At 36.8% G+C, this 20,341-nt stretch overlaps 1 protein-coding gene across 2 annotated transcripts in view; it reads right to left on the bottom strand.

The window, feature by feature from the left end:
• Nucleotides 1-20,341, bottom strand: part of BTAF1 (B-TFIID TATA-box binding protein associated factor 1) — a 119,773-nt gene that overhangs the window by 52,146 nt on the left and 47,286 nt on the right. For both annotated transcript variants that reach the window (XM_047825206.1, XM_047825207.1), the window contains 5 exons: nt 5,331-5,435; nt 3,992-4,141; nt 3,538-3,680; nt 3,096-3,270; nt 1,431-1,634 (listed from right to left, as the gene is read on the bottom strand). In XM_047825206.1, the coding sequence (XP_047681162.1) occupies nt 1,431-1,634; nt 3,096-3,270; nt 3,538-3,680; nt 3,992-4,141; nt 5,331-5,435 (777 nt within the window). The remainder of the gene's footprint in view (nt 1-1,430; nt 1,635-3,095; nt 3,271-3,537; nt 3,681-3,991; nt 4,142-5,330; nt 5,436-20,341) is intronic.

Here is a 20,341-nt window from a genome sequence, read left to right as displayed (position 1 = left end):
ATATATTTACCCACGAAAAATGAAAATATATGTCTACAAAGACACTTGTACAAGAATGTTTATAACAGCTATTTCATAATAGCCAAAACCTTGGAATAGCCCAAGTGTTCATTAACAGGAGAAGGGCTTAACTGTGGTGTATTTATACAGTGGAATAAAACTAAATAATAAAAAATGAATTATTGATATATATAACAACATAGATGAATTTTAAAAAATCATGCTGGAAAAAAACCCTTAAAACCAAACAGCACAGAGTTTATGATTCCAATTATACAAATTTCTAGAATTGGCAAAAGTAACCTATGATGGAGGAAAAATCAGAACGATGGTTACTTGAGGGCAGGGACAGGCAGGGATTGACTACAAAGTGGTGACAGTACTGTCTGTATCTTGATAGGGATTTGGTTTTCATAGGTATCGTCATCTGTTAAAATTCATCAAATAGTTTAAGATTTGTGGACTTCATAGTATTTTACCTCACAAAAGAGCAAAAACCATAAATACTGAATTTTAATGATACAGGTACATATATAGATATATCAGTTTACTGATATCTGTAACTAATTTATAAATGCATCAAAAAAGACAGACTGATGAGTAGACAGTGCAAATATATGTGATAAAGCAAATTTAGTAAAATGTTAACTCTGCAATCTAGCTGGGGAGTATATGAATGTTCATTGTGTAATTCTCTTACCTTCTCTCTCTTTCTTGTTTTAAGTTTTCGTTATTTAAGTTATCTGTCCACCGAACATGAGGGCTGAACTCATGACTCAGGAGTCACATGCTGCTCCAACTGACCCAGCCCGGTGCCCCTCCCTTACTTTTATGTTTAAATATTTTCATTATAAGTTGAGAGAGGGCTTGAGAAATACTCAGGAACTTATACAGAAGCAGTTTATTCTATACTCTGCCAGTATTAAGCAAAACTGAGAAATGACCAAAAAAATGGAACAGGTTTTTCTAATAAAGGTACATTGGTTTGTTAGAACCTGAGATTTAAAGAAAATTCCTTCCCCCTCCTCTAATTTAAAAAAAAAAAAAAAAAAAAAAGAAGGGGCGCCTGGGTGGCTCAGTCGGTTGAGTGGCCGACTTCGGATCAGGTCATGATCTCATGGTTTGTGAGTTCAAGCCCCGCGTTGGGCTCTGTGCTGACAGCTTAGAGCCTGGAGCCTGCTTTGGATTCTGTATCTCCTTCTCCCTCCCCCACTTGTGCTCTGTCTCTGTCTCTCAAAAATAAATAAATGTAAAAAAAATTTTAAAAAAAGTCAATGCAATGAAAACTTTTCTGAGGGGCAGGAGTGACAGGCTATCAAGCCATGGATAGACTCAACAAATTAGTGTTTTTGTGGTAAATATCACATGACAAATTTCTAATCTTTATTTCATGCTCTATCTAAAATTAAGAAAGTTACTTCTTTACTCACCAAGTCATTAGCTTGATCTATTGTAAAAACATTGTTGTTTACTCTACTACCAACTTCAATATGTGCATCAGTTAATGATGAAATAAGCTGTTTACATTCATTCTGCATTCGTGTGAATGGAACGGCAATTTCATCATAATATAAATGTTCTGAAAGGATATCAAGTAAACGTGGCTGCACAGCTAGGGTAACAGCTTTACACTCCTAAAATATAACAGACAAGAAATATTCAGGACAAATATATAAACATAATTCTAGAGATGCATACATTTTCACTTGCAAACTACAAAGTTCTAAATTCCTATTCATCTTGAATCTATGTTCTGTTACCTCCCAGAACATCGTTAGTTGCAGAGAAAAGGTATCACACCCAAACTACTATAATTTTAATATGAATCACTATAGAACATGCACATGGAACTATTATAATTCCTTTAAATTTTGCATCTAATTACTCCTACTTTACTCTGAATTTATACCAAGTTTTTATATATATAGCACGGGCTTATAAATATAACTGTAAAAAGAAATCAGTCAGAAAAGAACACTTAGCATGCACTAAAAATGTTATTTAAAAACTCATTATTAGATTTCTTAACAGTTGAACCCATTGCTTCACATGCCATACTGTAGAAATGGATATATATAATTTAAAAGCTACTTACCTGCCCCCAAATTTAACTAACCCTTCCCACTCTCTCTGGTTGTTGCCTGCCCCAACCAGAGGGGGAATGGCCTCAGTGGTGAGCCATGAGGGGTTCTGTGGGATCTGGGTGGTCAGCCTGGGCTTCACAGAGTAAGTCCAGAGAAGCTCTGTGAGGGTCCAGAAACCGAACTGTCAACACTTGCTGCTGAGTCTGAGAGGCACAAAAACACAGCATCACTGCCTCTCCAGCACACCGAGTCCTGCCTAAAAACAGATGAGCCTTGCTTCTTTCCAGAGGCAAAGCTGGGGTCTCAGATGCAACAGAGCATGGCTCAATTACTTTTAGACATAGCTTTGACAAACTGCTAAGAGGCAGTAACAAGAAACTCTCACAGCAAGTGCAGACAGTTAAATTTCCAGAATTCCAGTTAATGGAATAAACAAAGCCAGCAGGAAGTTTCTTTGATTTACAGAAGTCAGTCTTACACAAAATCACATATCTTATTAGAAGTTAAAGGTTAAAAGGGCTGCAAGAGAATGGCTTACTTGGAAACATGAAGACTTTAGTTTAAAGATGGAGGTTTTATTCTTCCTGTGACCAAAAATTCTGCCCTTGCTACTACTCATACAAATCAATCTCAAAGCCTCTTATCTTTTGTAGTGTTCAGATATTAAGGAATGAATGACCAACAGTTTCTGGACTGCTTCCACACATACACATGACTGTTTTGGACGGACATTTCTTAACAGATTGTAGTATCATGAGCAAACATTAAGTATGGTCATAGCTAGTAGTCTCAGGTACGAAACTGGGGGTTCTAAGAAAAAAGTCTAAGGTTAAAAGCAACTGGAAGAGAAATAATGTTTCACTACAATTTAGAATACTTTTCTAGAACTGTCGGATTTTTATACAGAGAAAATTTTGTTCTGTTTATAAAATATAATGAAAATAATCTTAACAGCTAATGGAAATTGGTTTACTTAGCTTGGCTTCATTACTTTTGGGGAAAAAATCTTACCTTTTGTAAAGCAGCCCATTCACAGATTACCAATGCAACACTAATTCTCTGCAAGGCAGATTTGGAGTTCAAATAGAAGAGTAGTAACTGGCCAAGGGATTCAGCTGGCTTAATTTCTTGGGTTACCATATTTACACCCGGATCACAAATACAGCAACAAAGTGCTCCTAACAACCTAGGAGGGAGAAAAAAGAAGTTACTATAGAACTTACTTGAAGTAAAGTTTCCCCTATTGAAGCTATAACTTTTCACAACAAAGATATAACTCCTCTTTCATCTTCATAAAAAGATATAAATCTTATTTAAAACTTCAAAAAAAAAGAAAAACGTTTAATTACACTTTTTCTTACTCTGTAACTAGTGTGATGGAGGAAGTATTGACAAACACATCAGAAGAATATTTTGGTTCTTTTAAAAGCCTTCTCAATTTTTGTATACTCACTTGGCTGCCATCATTCTGGCCCGCATAACCACAAAATCCCTAGTGGAGGGATCTTCCATGATGGTCTCTGCACCTGCAATGTACTCCTGAAGGACTTCTTTAGTTTGGCTTTGGCCTTGGCGTACCTTACCACATGTTTTTTCCTAGAAAGAAAGGTGGGGGGAGGAGGGGAAACTATAATTAAAGATTAATCATTAAAATTTAATAGGCAACTCTCCTCTATATGCAAAAATACTCTCATTTGTTATCCCAGTAAAATACATTTCTTTTCCCAAAATTTTAATGGATAAAAATTACTATGCATTTTGTCAAGGTCCTCATAAAACAGTAATTTGTCCTTACATTAAATTAATTAAATTACGCTTAAGATAAAGCAATACAAATTTCTTACATAGTTTACTATATTAATATTTAGACCTAAATATACAAATACATTATGTCCCTTTACACTCACCTTGGCTCTGGCTTTTACTTCTAGCAACATATTTAAGTCAATAGGTAAATGAGAAGGCTGCATCATCAAGCAAAGCCAAGCACCCATCCAGGGACAAGCAGCTGCTACCACATAATGAACTGAAGCTTTGCTCAACAGTTCCATCCAAACCTACAAAGTGAAAGAGAAACATGAAAAGTGAAATTTTTCTAGTATGGGGTAATAAAATCTAATACTTATTTTTAGGGATACTGAGTTAAAAAAAAAAAGGGGGGTTGGAAATAGCACAGAGATCAATTTTAAAAGTCAACAGAAAAGCTTATTTTTAAATGCTGCTTTTTGATAGTTTTGTATACTAAAAAACACCAAAGAAAGTTTTAAGGAGAGGAACACAAGAGTTTTCTTCAGTATTTTGCAAAAATCATTTAAAATGTAAGATACCCATAACAATAAGGGTTGTCAAAATCTCAGCTGTTGAAATCCTTTGCATGTATCATAAAGCTCAATACTAATGCAGTCCTACATTCAACATACACTCTTCAACATCTAACAGTTCCTCATAGATGTCCTCTGCTAAAGTTAGAGGTGGTAATGTCCTAGCATAAATTAAGAACAATGTAAGTCTTGATTCATGATCTTACTTAATAAGGTACCTTTCTTGATACGTAAGATTAAATGTAATTAAAAGCCTGTAGAAATACCACCACTGTTAATTCAAGGCTGTTAACAATGAGCCACCTCAGAGGCAATAATTCCAGACTCAATTAACAGATTTGAAAGGTCAAACAGTACCATTTCCCTTTATAAACAGTTAAATATATCAAATGGCTCATCTTAAAAGATCCCAATACACCTTTCAAATAAGGGGGGAAAGTACAAATCTAAACTAAAACGATCAGACTCTGTGTATTACCAATGATTTCCAAAAGATACTTCACAGGATCAATAAGCATACTTATAAACAGCAAAATAAGTGATAAAGAAAAGTCTTTCCTTCATTTTACTTTCTGTACTGAGGCTATCAGAAAGTGCTTAAAACACTTGCCTAGTAGATTTAACTATTATATTCCATAAGAAGACTATTTTCTTGTCATATCTTGCCTGGCCTGAGGATACCCATGTCAGACTTCTGAGCTATAGAACTGTGAAGTAATACATTTATGTTGTTTTAAGCCACTAATTTGTGGTCATTTGATATGGCAGTAATAGAAAACTTAACAGTAAGCAATCTCTGACTTTTCAAATGTTTTGATTTCTAATTTCTTAAAATTCCTGACCAACAACAGTATAGCGATTGTGAAAAATTTTTTAAATCTACCAAATCACTGGGGAAAAGAGTACAGATATATTCACTGTGTACCTTGTGAATGAGGTCCAGAATTTCCTGGCTGCTTTCTAATACACAAAACTGAAAAATGTGTCGCAGCATATCAGGCAGAATAGGTATAAGCCAAGATGAAGAGTTCTGAAAACAAAAACAGCAAATCTATAGTATACAATTCTTGGGTGTTAGCTTATTTAAAGAGTTATAAGTCAAATAATACAACTGTTACATGGCTTTATCAAAAAGGTTCAACTGGGTGATAAATTTTTACAAGATTTTGGAGCAAGAGAATCCTATTTCTTATTCCAAAGATTTAGAGAAATTAAATACCATCAGAGGAACTAGTATTTTAAAAATGCAGATTCTGTAGCAGCACAGCATAAAGTCTGCTTAGTAGAAAATATAAGATAAGGCTGGGAAAATATTTGGAGGCCGAATTCACTTCACCTGACAAGTGTGCAACCATCTCCTTTTCAATATGGTTGCAAAACATAATATGGTTTTAGCTCACTATTAGTATGATCTTAAAAAAATCACAAGGTATGACTTAGCCCATCCAGGGCCAATCTGTCTATTGCAGATCTGAAAGCTGGCTGACCTATTTTCATTAATTTTGCACCTGTCTTCTAGCAGGCAATGATTTAGGCAGGAAATCTAATGCTGTTACTTTGTATTTACAGGTCTCTTTAATTAGATTGGTGGGGGAACGGGGTGCAATGAGGAGCTCATTATTATTTTCACTCCTTTAGAGATTATCCTCCTCAGAATTCCTCTCCCGCAACTTTTTTTTTAAGTAGTTAATGGACCTGTAGTATGCTACTAACTAGGACTCGACTAATCAAAAATTTCCCCCCTAATCTTAGGGAAAGTCTGCAAAGTTTGATGACCATTTAGCATTAATCCAGTACAGTGTAAACTAATATACAGAAAAATTCTTGCCACAGTCTGTTTACTTCACCAAGTTTAAATTAACTATAACCTGGAACACTATTACTAAAGTTATATGTGAATTCAAGCTTAAGAATGGCTTTTGAAAAAAATGTTTTGGTCTGTGTTAAATAATTAACATAACAATTATTAGCACTTTATGTTAGTGTTACATGTAGTCCCCAACATTTTTGTAGTGAGCATCAGACAGAGGGGAGTGCATCTGTGGGCATTACTGAGAAAAATAAATAGTGGTTATTTAGTGTGACACAGATGGGGTAGTTTCTTCCCAGTTGCTTTATTCAGATTGATGTTCCCTGCTATGTACTCCTTCCTAGAACTCAGAATAAAGAGAACTGATGACACACAGAAATCAGATTATAATACAGTTCACTGTATCTGAAAATCAAGGTGAGACTTCTAGCCATCTATACTCCCTCACACTCTATCCTCCAGCCAATTTCCTTTCACCTCCTCTTTACTGCCATCATGTTCTCTCCAGCTTCCAGAGTTTCACCTGCTGCTCCTTCCTTTTACTCTGCTCTTCACTGGTTAAATTCTACTCATCCTTCAGATCTCAGCTTAGACTTCACTTTTAGCAGGACCTTCCCTGACCTTCACTCACCTCACTAGCTAGGATCCAGCAGCAGCATCTACTTCCTCTACCAGACACTCACCTCATTATGTTATTAGAGCTTATCTAGTTGTCTGGGAGTTTCTCCTGTCTTGTTTAGTTTCCTATTTTAAGCTCTATAAAAGGGTAGAGACCTGTCTCTTTCTGGTCAGTATCTAAAGAATTGTAAACACATATTAGGCACTAAAATATTTGTTGAATAAATCCATATTGCTTAGAGGAAATGGTCCAATGTCACAGACAGTAATGTGTGAAATTTCCCACAAATTAATAGTTGGTAATAAATCCCTAACTGGCAAAACTGACAGGGTAAGATCTTGCCATTTTTCTTTTGCTACACCCCTTCTGTCTTCCCACAAGCATACCCACAAAATGAGTAGATGTGGAAAAAAAGCAACAATCTGATCACCACCACCAGGAACACCTGATTTGATTTCCTGCCTGGAGGCAAATTCATCATCATTTATATCCATATCAAATGATTTGGGGTTGCAGGGAAGGAGATTTGAAAAGAAGTTACAACAAAGTGATGAATCACACTGAGTTCTTCCACAAATTTGGTCTGAAATCCTATTTTGGCCCACCACAAGAGAAACACATACACAAACGTGCGCATGCGTGCCGAACTCTTACACAATTTATAATGCTCTATTCTATTCATTTGTCCAATCAATATTTATTGAAAGTCAGCTAAATATTTAACCTCTGCTCTTGCTTTTTAACATCTTTGTAATATCTGGCCCATACCTAATTATGCAAATATTCTCTAATGCCAATCTTATTTAAGTGTACTCTTTTGGTCTTCTACATATGCCTATGTGAAATTTCTTATATCCTGAATCCCCACATTCCAACTCAATTTCATATATACCTTCATGCTAAATATAAGCTTCTTGCTAAAGTTTGCCTTTCAAACAAGTCAATGCTGTATGTAACTGAGATTTTGGAATGACTCATAAAGTGGCTGTGATGCAAGTGGAATGGAAAAGTTGACCCAGTCAGCAGAACAAAAGATTAATGTCTGGCATATTTTTCTAGATTGATGAGTCAAGTTCCAGCTATAACTCTTAGTGGTTACAACACTAGTTACTCTAGATATTCCAGTAAAGTAGTTCACTGAGAGACATAGAGATCCATAGACAGCACTCTTGTATGTACACACACAGTCATAAGCTAATGAGACAAAACATAAAGGAAAATCACATGGTAAATTCCTTCACTTTCATTGCCAAACTACTGGTTTAACAAAAAAAGTTACACTTTGATGTTAAGTCCTTACCAAATGAAACTAGTTTGGTATGCTTAAAAGTTATTCTTTCATGCTCCCTAAGAAGCCAGGCTTGCCAATACTTCCAAATGTTAACATCACAAACGGTATGGTATGTCACAGAGAAGTCTAATGGTAATAAGATTTCATAAATAACTGTATTAACTGTCGTTTTATTTAAGGATATTTTAGAGATGTGTATGCCTGCATACACAGTCATAATGGGATAAACCTTAAGATTAAGGGCATCTTGGGGCGCCTGGGTGGCTCAGTCGGTTGAGCGGCCGACTTCAGCTCAGGTCATGATCTCGCGGTCCGTGAGTTCGAGCCCCACGTCAGGCTCTGTGCTGACAGCTCAGAGCCTGGAACCTGTTTCAGATTCTGTGTTTCCCTCTCTCTGACCCTCCCCCGTTCATGCTCTGTCTCTCTCTGTCTCAAAAATAAATAAAATTCTTTAAAAAAAAAAAAAAAAAGATTAAGGGCATCTTTGTCATAAAGTCTTCTGGTTTCATAAAGTAAAACATAACAAAAAATTACTAAAGATAATCAGAATCCTTTCAAGGAAATAGAGGCATCAGTCTTTAAGAGGTACAGTGCAGATTTAGCCTCAACACTGCAGTTATTGAGAGGAATGGATTGAGAAGTTAGAAAATGAAACCAGTTTCAGCAATAGAGTTACCAGCAATTTAAAGAAGAGTTCATGTTTTCACTTTGTACTTAAGATGACTTAATATACAAAAGTGAGAAAGCAATTCAATAGGCACTTAAATCCATTTTGTCTCCATGTAAAATTTATAATTTTTTTTTTTACATTTTTATTTATTTTTGAGAGAGAGAGAGAGACAGAGCACAAGTTGAATTGAAGTTGAAGTTGAATTGAAGTTTCTCTTCAAGATGAGCAGGCTTTTCACCAAATGAGTAGTTTGAGAAGTTGGTTCACTTTACAAAAAAAAAAACTTCGGATTTCAAAACTGCAAATAAGAGATCATGAACTTGTATTATAAGACAGTTTGCAGGTAGCTATGAAGCAGTCAACAGCAACCAAGGGGTAATGCTGTAGAGAAGAATACAACAACAGATACAACCATCGGACATAGTTTACTCTGATATTTTCTCAGCAAATAATGTTGCTGAGATCATAAAAGTAATAATAACCATTAAGTTTTCACTGCATCGTGATGTTAGGTAATAACAACAAAAAAATCACAGTGAGTTATAGAAGCTGGAATTGTTTTGTGGCACTAGAGAACTGCCCTATTCCCTGAAGGAAAGATACAGAAAGAAAGGGAGATAATATTTTAGAAGGACAGTGTATATGTGGGGGGGAGGGGACAAGTGATGAGCCATGTGCCAAAATACTCTCATGAAAGGAATCAAAGGCATCCAAATTGGTGAGCAAGAAGTAAAACTGTCAGTATTTGCAGATGACACGATACTATATATAGAGAACCCTAAAGACTTCACCAAAATCCTACTAGAAATGACAGATGAATTCAGTAAGCTTGCAGGGTATAATATACAGAAATCTGCTGCATTTCTCTGCACCAATAATGAAGCAACAGAAAGAGAAGAAAATAATCCCATTTACAACTGTACCAAAAATAATAACTAGGAATACAGTTAACCAAGGAAGTGAGAGACCTGTACCCTGAAAAATAAAACTGATGAAAAAACTGAAGATAACACAAATGGAAAGATATTCCATGCTCAACAAATATTGCTAAAATGCCCATAACACCCACACCAATCTCCAGATTTAATACAATCCCTAAAAAAATACCAACAGGGATAGGGGATGGGGGAGAGGGGAAAGTAGGTGATGGGCAATGAGGAGGGCACTTGTTGGGATGAGCACTGGGTGTTGTATGGAAGCCAATTTGACAATAAATTATGTTTAAAAAAGAAAGAAAACTGAGATAAAAAAAAAAAAATACCAACAGGGAGTGCCTGGGTGGCTCAGTCAGTTAAGCACCTGACTCGATTTTGGCTCAGGTCATGATCTCACAGTTCATGAGATCAAGTCCTATGCCAAGTCTGCACTGTCAACACTGTCAGAATAAATAAATGTCAACATAAATATTTAAAAAAATATACCAACAGCATTTTTCACAGAACTAGAACAAACATTCCAGAACTAGAACATTCCTAAAATTTGTATGGAGCCACAAAAGACCCTAAATGGCCAAAGTAATTTTGAAAACAGAACAAAACTGGAGGTATCACATTCCTAGATTTCAAGTTATACTACAAAGCTGTAGTAATCAAAACAGTATGGTGCTGGAACACAGACACATATATCAATGAAACAGAATAGAGAGCCAGAAATAAACCCATGATTATATATTATATGGTCAATTGATTGTTGATAAAGGAGGCAAAAATATGCAATGAGAAAAAGTCTCTTCAACAAATGCTGTTGGGAAAACTGGACAGCTACATGCAAAAGAATGAAACTGGACTACCACCTTCTTACACCATACACAAAAATAAAACTCAAAATGGATTAAGGACCTAAATGTGAGCCTAAAACCATAAAAATCTTAGAAGAGAGCACAGGCAGTAATTTCTCTGACACTGGCCATAGGAACATTTTTTTTTTTTTTTAGATAGGTCTCCTCAGGCAAGGGAAACAAAAGCAAAAAATAAACTAAAAGCTTTTGCACAGCAAAGGAAACAATCAACAAAACCAGAAGGCAACCTTCAGAATGGGAGCAGATATTTACAAATGACATACCTGATAAAGGGTTAGTATCCAAAATATATAAAGAATTTCTAAAACTCAACACCAAAAAAAAAAAAAAAAAAAATACAATTGAAAAATGGGCAGAAGACATGAATGGACATTTCTCCAAAGAAGACATACACATGGCCAACACACACATGAAAAGATGCTGAATATCACTCATCATCAGGGAAATGTAAATCAAAGCTACAGTGAAATATCACACTTGGCAGAATGGGGGGGGGGGGGGGGGGGGGTCACAGAAGGAATGACTGGTCGTGTGTCTGTGAGGGTGCAAACTTCCTGTTCTGTAGACCAGAGCCACCATTTTCATCATTAGGCCACCAACACTGATCAACCCCAGTGAGCCAAACAGTGCCACCAAGTGGAGAATGAAGCCATTACACCAAGCTCCACCTCCCTGAGCCCTCCAGGCACCTCTACTCTAAGGCATGTGGGCCAGAGAATCAGAGTAGCAGGTCCTTCTCCCAGAAGATCAGCACAAATCCCTTCCGCTATCTTAGTCAATTGACCATAGACTGCTGCAAAGTTCCACCTGAAGGGCAAAGGAGATCTAGCTTCATTTGGGTTTTTTGTTTGTTCATTTTTGTTGTTGTTGTTGCTTCTGTTTTGGTTTTGCTATTTTTGTTTTCTTGGATACAGAAGGAGCAAAGTTTATTTTATTTTACTACTTAAAAAATGTTTTCTCTCTTCTTTTTTTCTATCAAGCTTCTCTTAATAAGCAGACCAAAACACACCTAGGATCTAACTTCTTTTATTTGATTTTTTTAATTCTTTAATTTTTATTTCATTCTAATATTACTTTTTTCTTCCTCCAAAATGACAAGACAGAGAAATTCACCTCAAAAGAAAGAACGGGAAGAAATGATGGCCAGGGATTTAACTAATGCAGATATGAATAAGATGTCTGAACTAGAATTTAAAGCAACAATTATAAAGATACTAGCTGGGCTTGAAAAAAGCATAGAAGACACCAGAGAATCCCTTTCTACAAAGATAAAAGAACTAAAATCTAGTAAGGTCAAAATTTAAAATGCTATACATGAGAGGCAATTCCAAATGTAGGCCATAAAAACGAAGATGGACAAGCCAGAAGAGCAAATTACCAGTACAGAAGATAAACAATGAAGCTGAAAGAAGAGGGAAACAAAGGTCAGGGATCATGAAGGCAGAATTAGGGAACTCAGTGATTTATTAAAACATAACATTCGGGGGCGACTGAGGGGCTCAGCTGGTTAAGTGTCAGGCTCTTGATTTCAGCTCAGGTCATGATCTCACAGTTCATGGGATCGAGCCCCACGTCAGGCTCTGTGCTAACAACAAGGAGCCTGCTTGGGATTCTCTCTCACCTTCTCTCTCTGGCCTTCCCTGGCTTGTGTGCTCTCTCTCTCTCAAAACAAATAAACATTTAAAAAAGTAGTAACATTCATATTATATGAATCCAGAAGACGAAGGGAGAGAAAAAGGGGCAGAAGGTTTATGTGAGCAAATTATAGCTGAAAACTTCCCTAATCTGGGGAAGGGAACAGACATCAAAATCCAAGCAGCACAGAGAGCTCCATTAAATTCAACAAAAGCCAGGCATCACCAATATACCATAGTGAAATTCACAAAATACACAAAGAAAGAATCCTGAAAGCAGCAAGGGGAAAAAAGTCATTAACCTAACACTGAGAGACAAATCAGGTTTGCAGGAGACCTGTCCACAGAAGCTTGGCAGGACAGAAAGAAGAGGCAAGATAAATTCAACGTGCTGAATGGGAAAAATATGGAACCAAGAATACTCTATGCAGCAGGGTTGTCATTCAAAATAGAGTAAGAGAGGGGCGCCTGGGTGGCCGACTTCAGCTCAGGTCATGATCTCACCGTCCGTGAGTTCAAGCCCCATGTCGGGCTCCGTGCTGACAGTTGGAGCCTGGAGCCCGCTTCAGATTCTGTTTCCCTCTCTCTCTGCCCCCCTCGCCCCCGCTCATACTCTGTCTCTCTCTGTCTCAAAAATAAATAAAAATACTAAAAAAAAAAAAAAAAAAAAAATAGAGTAAGAGATAGAGTTTCTCAGACAAAAACTAAAGGAGTTTGTGACCACTAAACCAGCCCTGCAAGAAATTTCAAGGGGAATTCTTTGAGTTGGGAGAGGAGGGGAGGGAAACTAAAAGCAACAAAGACTTAAAAGTACCAGAGCATCACCAGAAACACCAACTCTACAGGTAACACAATGGCCCTATTTCATATCTTTTAATAATCACTCTGAATGTAAATGGATGAAATACTCTAGTACAGGGTATTAGAACAGATTTAAAAACAAGGTCCATCTATATGCTGCCTACAAGAGACTCATTTTAGACCTAAAGACAACTGCAGACTGAAAGTGAGGGGATGGAGGACCATCTATCATGCTAATGGACATCAATGAAAGCTGAAGTAGCCATACTAATACAAGACAATCTAGATTTTAAAACAAAAGCTATAACAAGAGATAAAGAACAGTATTATATCATAATTAAGGGGTCTATCCATCAAAAATATCTAACAATTGTAAATATTCATGCCAACTTGGAAGCACCCAAATATATAAATCAATTAATAACATAAAGAAACTCACTGATAATAATACAATTATGGTAGGGGGCTTTAACATCCCACTTACAGCAATGGACAGATCATCTAAGCAGAAAATCGACAAGGAAACAATGGCTTTGAACACACTGGACCAGATGGAATTTATTTCACCCTAAAACAGAATACACATTCTTCTTGAGTACACACAGAACATTCTCCAGAAGAGATCACATACTGGATCACAAATCAACCCTCAACAAGTACACAAAGATCGGGATCATAGCATGCATATTTTCAAATCACAGTGTTATGAAACTTAAAGTGTACCACAAGAAAAAAATTTGGAAAGCCCTTAAATACATGAAGGTTACAGAACATCCTACTAAAGAATGAACAGATTAACCAGGAAATCAAAGAAGAAATTTAAAAAATACATGGAAGCACATGAAAATGAAAACATGACAGTCCAAAATCTTTGGGATGCAGCAAAGCCAGTTATAACAAGGAAGTATATTACAATTCAGGCCTATCTTGAGAAGCAAGAAAGGTCCCTCCACAACTTAATCTTACACCTAAAGGAGCTAGAAAAGAGACAGCATATAAAGTCTAAACCAGCAGAAGAAGGGAAATAATAAAGATTAGAGCAGAAATAATTGATAAACAAAAATAGAACAGATCAACAAAACTAAGAGCTGGTTCTTCGAAAAAATTAACAAAATTGATAAATTCTTAGCGAAACTTACCAAAAAGAAAAGAGAAAGGATCCAAATAAAATCACTAATGAAAGAGGAGAGATCACAACCACCAACAGAGAAATATAAACAATTATAACAAAATATTATCAAAATTACATGCCAACAAACAGGGCAATGTGGAAGAAATGGACAAATTCGTAGAAACTGACAAACTACCAAAACTGAAACAGGAAGAAATAGAAAATTTGCACAGACCCATAACCAGCAAAGAAACTGAATAAAAATCTCCCAACTAATAAGAGTCCTGTGCCAGATGGCTTCCCAAGGGAATTCTACCAAACATTTATAGAAGAGTTAATAAATATTCTTCTCAAACTGTTCCAAAAAAAAATAGAAAGAAAACTCCCAAACTCATCCTATTGATAAGGGTTTAGTATCCAAAATCTATAAAGAACTTATCGGGGTGCCTGAGCAGCTCAGTCAGTTAAGCATCCAACTTCGACTCAGGTCATGATCTCACAGTTCCTGGGTTCGGGCCTGGCATCAGGCTCTGTGCTGACAGCTCAGAGCCTGAAGCCTGCTTCAGATTCTGTGTCTCCCTCTCTCTCTGCTCCTCCCCTGCTTGTACTCTCTCTCTCAAAAATAAACAAACATTAAAAAAAAAAAAAAAAAAGACCTTATCAAACATCTAAAAAACAAATAACCCAGTTAAGAAACTGGCAGAAACATGAATAGACACTTTTACACAGAAGACATCCACATGCCTAACAGACACATGAAAAGATTTGCTCAACACCACTCATCATCTGGGAAATGCAAATCAGAACCACAATGAGGTACCACCTCACACTTTGTCAGAATGGATAAAATAAACAACACAAGAAACAACAGGTATTGAAGAGGATGCGGAGAAACCCTCTTGCACTGTTGATGGTTATGCAAAATGGTGCGGCAACTTTGGAGAACAGTATAGAGGTTCTTCAACAAACTAAAAATACACTACCCTACGATCCAGCAATTGCACCGTTAGGTATTTACCCAAAAAACACAAAAATACAGATTCAAAGGGGTACATTCACCCCAATGTTTATAGCAGCATTATCAACAAGGCCAAACTATGGAGAGAGTCCAAATGTCCATCAACTAATGAATGGATAAAGAAGATGTGGTTGGGGCACCTGGATGGCTCAGTCAGTTCAGCATCCGACTCTTGGTTTTGGCTCAGGTCATGATCTCACAGTGGTTCGTGAGTTCAAGCCCCACATCGGGCTGTGTGTGGAGCCTGCTTGGGATTCTCTCCCCCTCTCTCTCTGCCCCCTGCCCCTGCTCTTGCATGCGCGTTCTCTCTCTCTCAAAATAAACTTAAAAAAAAATTTATTTATGCACATGGAATGTCCTCCAGAATAGATCACATACTGGGACACAAATCAGTCCTCAAGTACAAAAAGACTGAGATCATACCATGCATATTTTTAGACCACAATATGGTGAAACTCTAAATCAATCACAAGAAAAAATTTGGAAAGGTAAACAAATACTTGGAGACTAAAGAACATCTTACTAAAGAATGAATGGGCCAACCAAGAAGTTAAAGAGGAAATTAAAAAGTACATGGAAGCCAATGAAAATGATCATACCACATCCCAAAACCTCAGGGACACAGCAAAGGCGGTTGTAAGAGGGAAGTATATAGCAATCCAGGCCTTCCTAAAGAAGGAAGAAAGGTCTCAGATACATAACCAAATTTACACCTTAAAGAGCTGGAAAAAGAACAGTAAATAAAACCCAAAACCAGCAGAAGACAGGAAATAAAGATTAGAGCAGAAATCAATGCTACCAAAACCAAAAAAACAGAACAAATCAATGAAACCAGAAGCTGGTTCTTTGAAAGAATTAATAAAATTGATAAACCACTAGCCAGTCTGATCAAAAAGAAAAAGGAAAGGACCCAAATAAATAAAATCAAGAATGAAAGAGCAGAGTTCACAACCAAGACAGCAGAAATAAAAACAATAATAAGAGAATATTATGAGCAATTATACACCAATAAAATGGGCAATCTGGAAGAAACGGACAAATTCCTAGAAACATATAAACTACCACAACTGAAACAGGAAGAAATAGAAAATTTGAACAGACCCATAACCAGTAAAGAAATCGAATTACTAATAAAAAAAACACCTCCCCAAAAACAAGAGTCCAGGGCCAGATGGGTTTCCAGGGGAATTTTACCAAACATTTAAGGAGCGTTAACACCTATTCTCTTGAAGCTGTTCCAAAAAATAGAAATGGAAGGAAAACTTCCAAACTCTATGAAGCTAGCATTACCTTGATTCTACAATCAGACAGAGACCCCACTAAAAAGCACTAGTGACCAATTTCCCTGATGAATATGGATGCAAAACCCTCAACTAGGTATTAGCCAACTGGATCCAACAATACATTAAAAAAAATTATTCACCACGACCAAGTGGGATTTATACCTGGGATGCAGGGCTGGTTCAACATCTGCAAATCAATGTGATTCATCACATCAATAAAACAAAGGACAAGAACCACACGATCCTCTCATTAGATGCAGAGAAAGCATTTGACAAAATACAGCATCCTTTCTTCATAAAAACCCTCAAGAAAGTAGGGGTAGAAGGATCATACCTCAAGATCATAAAAGCCATATACGAAAAACCCAATGCTAATATCCTCAGTGGGGAAAAACTGAGATTTCCCCCTAAGGTCAGGAACAAGACAAGGATGTCCACTCTCGCCACTGTTATTCAACACAGTATTGGAAGTCTTAGCCTCAGCAATCAGACAACACAAAGAAATAAAAGGCATCCAAATCAGCCAGGAGGAGGTCAAACTTTCACTCTTCGCAGATGACATGATACTCTATGGAAAACCCAAAAGATTCCACCAAAAAACTGCTAGAACTGATCCATGAATTCAGCAAAGTTGCAGGATGTAAAATCAATGCACAGAAATCAGTTGTATTCCTACACACTAATAATGAAGCAACAGAAAGAGAAACCAAGGAATCAATCCCATTTACAATTGCACCAAAACCCATAAAATACCTAGGAATAAATCTAACCAAAGAGGTGAAAAATCTATACACTGAAAACTATAGCTTATGAAAGAAAATAAAGAAGAGACAAAAAAATGGGAAAATATTTCATGGTCCTGGATAAGAAGAACAAATATTGTTAAAAATGTCAATACTACCCAAAGCAATATACATATTCATTGCAATACCCATCAAAATAACGCCAGCATTCTTCACAGAGCTAGAACAAACTATTCTAAAATTTGCATGAAACCAGAAAAGAACTCAAATAGCCAAAACAATCTTGAAAAAGAGAACCAAAGCTGGAGGCATCACAAACCCGGACTTCAAGCTGAATTACAAAGCTGTAATCATCAAGACAGTATGGTACTGACACAAGAACACTCAGATCAATGGAACAGAATAGAGAACCCAGAAATGGACCCACAAACGTATGGCCAACTAATCTTTGACAAAGCAGGAAAGAATATCCAAGGGAATAAAGACAGTCTCTTCAGCAAATGGTGCTGGGAAAACTGGACAGCAACACACAGAAAAATGAACCTGGACCACTCTCTTACACCATACACAAAAAGAAACTCAAAATGGATGAAAGACCTAAACACAAGACAGGAAGCCATCAAAATCCTAGAGGAGAAAGCAGGCAAAATCCTCTATGATGTCAGCCGTAGCAACTTCTTACTCAACACGTCTCCGGAGGCAAGGGAAACAAAAGCAAAAATGAACTTCTGGGACCTCATCAAGATAAAAAGCTTCTGCACAGCAAAGGAAACAATCAGCAAAACTAAAAGGCAACTGACTGAATGGGAGAAGATATTTGCAAATGACCTTATCAGATAAAGGGTTAGGATCCAAAATCTGTAAGAACTTATCAAACTCAACATGCAAAAGACAAAGAATCCAGTGAAGAAATGGGCAAAAGACATAAATAGACACTTCTCCAAAGAAGACATCCAGATGGCAAACCAACACATGAAAACATGCTCAATATTACTCATCATCAGGGAAATACAAATCAAAACCACAATGAGATACTACCTCACACCAGCCAGAATGGCTAACATTAACAACTCAGGCAACAAAAGATGTTGGGGAGGATGCAGAGAAAGAGGATCTCTTTTGCACTGCTGATGGGAATGCAAACTGGTACAGCCACTCTGGAAAACAGTATGGAGGTTCCTCAAAAAATTAAAAATAGAACTACCCTACAATCCAGCAACTGCACTACTAGGCATTTATCCAAGGGATACGGGTGTGCTGTTTCGAAGGGGCACATGCACCCCAATGTTTATAGCAGTGATATCAACAACAGCCAAAGTATGGAAAGAGCCCAAATGTCCATCAGCAGATGAATGGATAAAGAAGATGTGGTGTGTGTGTGTGTATATATATATGTGTGTGTGTGTGTGTGTGTGTGTGTGTGTGTGTGTGTATGCGTGCGTGTGTGTGTGTGTGTATGCGTGCGTGTGTGTGTGTGTGTGTGTGTATATATATATCCTCGAGAAAGCAGACACACACACACACACACACACACACACACACACAGTGGAGTATTACTCTGCAATCAAGAATGAAATATTCCCATTTGCAACTACGTGGATGGAACTAGAGGGTATTATGCTAAGCAAAATTAGTCAGAGAAAGATATCGTATGACTTCACTCATATGAGGAATTTAAGATACAAAACAGATGAACATAAGAGAAGGGAAGCAAAAATATAAAAACAGGGAGTGGGACAAAACATAAGAGACTCTTAAATATAGAGAACAAACAGAGGGTTACTGGAGGGGTTGTGGGAGATGGGATGGGCTAAGTGGGTAAGGGGCATTAAGGAATCTATTCCTGAAATCACTGTTGCACTATATGCTAAGTAACTTGGATGTAAATTAAAAAAATAAATTAAAAAATTAAAAAAATTTATTTAAAGATGTGTTATATACATATACTTTACAATAGAATATTACTCAGCCAACAAAAAGAATGAAACCTTGCCATTTGCAACAACATGAATAAGCTAGAATACATTATGCTAAGTGAAATAAGTCAATCAGAGAAAGACAAATACCATATGATTTCACTCATATGTCAAATTTAAGAAACGTAACAGAGGAACAATGGGGGGCACAGAGAAGAGAGGAAAACAAACTACAAGGGACTCTTAATGACAGAGAACAAACCATGGTTTGACAGAGGGAGATGGTGGGAGATGGGCTAGATGCGTGACGGGTACTAAGGAAGGCAGTTATGATGAGCACTGGGTGTTGTATGTAAGTGATGAATCACTGAATTCTACTCCTGAAATCAAAATTGCAATGTATTTTAACTAAAATTTACATTTAAAAATGCAAAAATACATACATACATACATACGTAAATAAATAAGGGAGGATTAGGGGTCTTTTGTTTTTTGTAGGGTTTTTTGGGGAAGACTAGTTTTTAGCCCTATCACCCAAATCCTCCTGGTCCTTCAGCACTTAGTCTAACCTTCAGTGCTGCTTCCTGACATCTCTCATTTTCTGCTCTTCCATTATTTAACTCTTTTATTAAACTTATCATGGAAGGGGCAGCTGGGCGGCTCAGTCAGTTAAGCTTCTGACTTTGGCTCAGGTCCTGATCTCATGGTTCATGGGTTCAAGCCCCACATCAGGATCTCTGCTGTCAGCATAGAGCCCGCTTCAGATCCTCTGTCCCCCTTTCTCTACCCCTCCCCTGCTCACATTTTCTCTCTCAAAAATAAATAAATGTTTAAGAAAAAAACTTATCATGTAAGAGTCTTGTCACAATCACGCTGTAAATTTTTACAAGGTAAAAATAAGAATGATGTTGGATTTTTAAAAAATTTCTCTGAATAACCTGCATAGAATTTTATACAAATTTATTTAACAAATATTGGAGACCTCTGCATAAGTGGTGGCTGACATACTACAAATCACAAATAAAGAACAGTAAGAGTTCTAGTATATGATCAAGAGTCATCATCATCAATTTTTTACATATGCTAGGGCCAAAGTTTCATTTAGAAGCCAGTAAAAGCAAATTCAAAAGACAAAAATTGTTCAGTCCTAGATAAGAAAATCAACACCGCACGCAGAACATAGAGATGTTTTCACAACCATGTAATTTTAATAACCAATATCAACAATCATTTAGGGGATAA

Source organism: Prionailurus viverrinus, chromosome D2 (assembly GCF_022837055.1).
Source record: "Prionailurus viverrinus isolate Anna chromosome D2, UM_Priviv_1.0, whole genome shotgun sequence".
NCBI classification, from domain to species: domain Eukaryota; kingdom Metazoa; phylum Chordata; class Mammalia; order Carnivora; family Felidae; genus Prionailurus; species Prionailurus viverrinus.
Note: the sequence above shows the minus strand (reverse complement) of the source record. Positions and strands in the feature narration are given on the sequence as shown.